The sequence below is a fragment of the Neophocaena asiaeorientalis genome, unplaced genomic scaffold, assembly GCF_003031525.2.
Source record: "Neophocaena asiaeorientalis asiaeorientalis breed wild unplaced genomic scaffold, Neophocaena_asiaeorientalis_V1.1 scaffold44, whole genome shotgun sequence".
Lineage (NCBI taxonomy): Eukaryota > Metazoa > Chordata > Mammalia > Artiodactyla > Phocoenidae > Neophocaena > Neophocaena asiaeorientalis.
In genome coordinates, this window is record NW_020173678.1 from 1,031,234 (window position 1) to 1,033,428 (window position 2,195).

The 2,195-nt window shown below is 61.2% G+C and overlaps 1 protein-coding gene across 1 annotated transcript in view; it reads right to left on the reverse strand.

Annotated features, from left to right (window-relative positions):
* The window catches only part of CACNA1S (calcium voltage-gated channel subunit alpha1 S), a 60,539-nt gene that overhangs the window by 25,104 nt on the left and 33,240 nt on the right, over positions 1 to 2,195 (reverse strand). The window contains exons 17-18 of the mRNA XM_024749656.1: positions 1,012 to 1,144; positions 300 to 429 (exon numbers count right to left, since the gene is read on the reverse strand). Coding sequence (XP_024605424.1) covers positions 300 to 429; positions 1,012 to 1,144 — 263 coding nt within the window. The remainder of the gene's footprint in view (positions 1 to 299; positions 430 to 1,011; positions 1,145 to 2,195) is intronic.

Here is a 2,195-nt window from a genome sequence, read left to right on the forward strand (position 1 = left end):
CCATCCCCACCACCACCACCACCCCCACCACCATCCCTACCACCACCATCCCCATCCCCACCATCCCCACCACCATCCCCGCCACCATCACTGCTAACATCCAGCAACAAGAGCCCGTGTAGGTCGAGCGCTGTGATAACACCGCTCAGGTCGGGCAGTCTCGGCCCTCCAGGGATTTAAACTCTAAGCCACTCTGATGCCTGTAGCCACGCAGAGGAGACAGTGAGCTCCGGGCATCAGGGTGAGGTGTGCGGTGACGGAGGCCGGGTGGGGACGGGTGCCGAGCTGGCTGCCGTCACCTGGTTCCTCGCGGACTCGGTCCGGATGGGGTCCTCAGCAGCCAGCGCGGCACTGCTGAGCAGGATGAAGAGCAGGATGAAGTTGGTGAACCAGGTGGCATTGACGATGCGATGGCACAGGACGCGGAGCCTGCGGGGGCGGGGTAGGGCGGGAGTCTGGGACCGGCCTCCGTCGCCGGACCCCTCCCTCCCGGTCAGTGGAGAAGGCCAGCCGGCAACCGGGTGGTCTCTGGCTGGCCTCGCAGGGCCCTGTCCCACCTTCTGTTCCTGCAGCCCCAGTCCCATCCCGCACAAGCCCTCCCCCAACACTCCACCCCATGCCACGGCATCCCCACCAAAACATCGGGGCAGGCCCATCTCCATCCCTGAGGCCGACAGCTGAAACTCCATGGGGACTACAGTCTGTATTTTAAAGGTGTAAAATTGTGAAGCCAGTGAGAACTACAGCTTATCCCCTTGTCCTGCTCTTGGAAGGGAACCCAGAGATGTGATCCCTCTTAGGAGTAAGTAACTGGTGAGGCTTAAAGCATTACTTCTCCCAGAGATTCCGGCACTTTCAACTGGGCACAAGGTCTTAAGCTAAAGGAATGACTTTCTCACGGTGTAATTGTAGGCCCAGGGAGTCAGGAGAAGGGGGCCTTCTCAGAGCAGGAAGCAGCCCTCTCTGAGAGCCCCACCAACCACCCTGCCCCGCCACCGAGGGGCCACCCACTTATTGGTGGGGCTGAAGATAAAGAAGGCGCTGGCTTCTGGAATGGGCACAGCCTTCTCCTTCAGCTGCAGCTCAGCCAGCGGGCGGGGTCGTGGGCTTATCGGGATCTCGGGTTCGTCTTCCTCATCATCTCCTGTGGGGGAGCGGAGAGAGAGGTCGGGGTGTCTTTCCACGTTTCACTGCTCCCCTGGCTCCTGTGCTCTGACCCCAACCGTGAACCCCCAGCAGCCAGCAAGCAACACGGGGCACGAGGGCGCCAGCAGAGTCCAGCCGGGCACCTCCCTTCCTTGCGGCACACGGGGCTGAACTGTCCAGACAACGGTCAGGCTCAGAACCTCCCAGACGTCGGGCCGGGAGCAAAGGTCTGGGGGCCTTGCCGTTGCACCTCCTGTCTCGGGGCTGGACGCACCACCACGAACGATCACAAGCTGGGGGTGCCGGGGAGGGGCCCTGCTTGGCCCGAGGCCAGAGTGCTGGGCCCGGCTCCGCCCCTGACTCTCAGGCCAGGCGGGCTTCTGTCCCTCCTGAGTGTGAGACCCTCAGCTCGCGACACTGACAAGGGGCAGGAGGCCTGTTGAGATAAATGGACTCGGAGCTGCTCTCCTGGGGCCGGGTTCCAAAAACCATCATTCAGGGAGGAGCTGCCAGCATGAAAAGAAACCAGGATTCTTCCCTTCCGGGGCAGGTGTGGGCTGGGAGGGGGAGGGGGCCCCTCGGGCTCATTTGCTGAGTTTCAGGGCCTTGTGAGAGGGAGCTGTCCCCCCAAGTCCTCAGCCGCAGACTGGGGGCACTGTGGGAAGTTGGGGTGCCCTTTCCTTTGTCCCCTCGCCTACAGCTGTCTCCTGCCAGCCCCTGGCAAGGTTCTCCCGCTCTCTCTACCACAGCAGCCCCTGCAGGGTCTCCTCCCGAGACCCCACTTCTTCCTGCCAAAGAGCATCCTCCCGGGACATTTCCTGCCTCGCCTGGGACCAAGGGCCCCAGAGACACATTTTCTGCTTTGTCGCAGAGACTGCTAATTCTTAGAACTCGCGTATTTGCTTTCTTTTCCCGCCTTAATTCTGATTTTCTCCGCCCGCGCCCACTGTGTTAACTTTGGTGTGCCTATCTTTCGTTGGCAGCCATTTCAGATCATTTTTGGAAAGAAGCAAGATAAACACATTCAGCCCCCTTGGTAAGAACGCCCC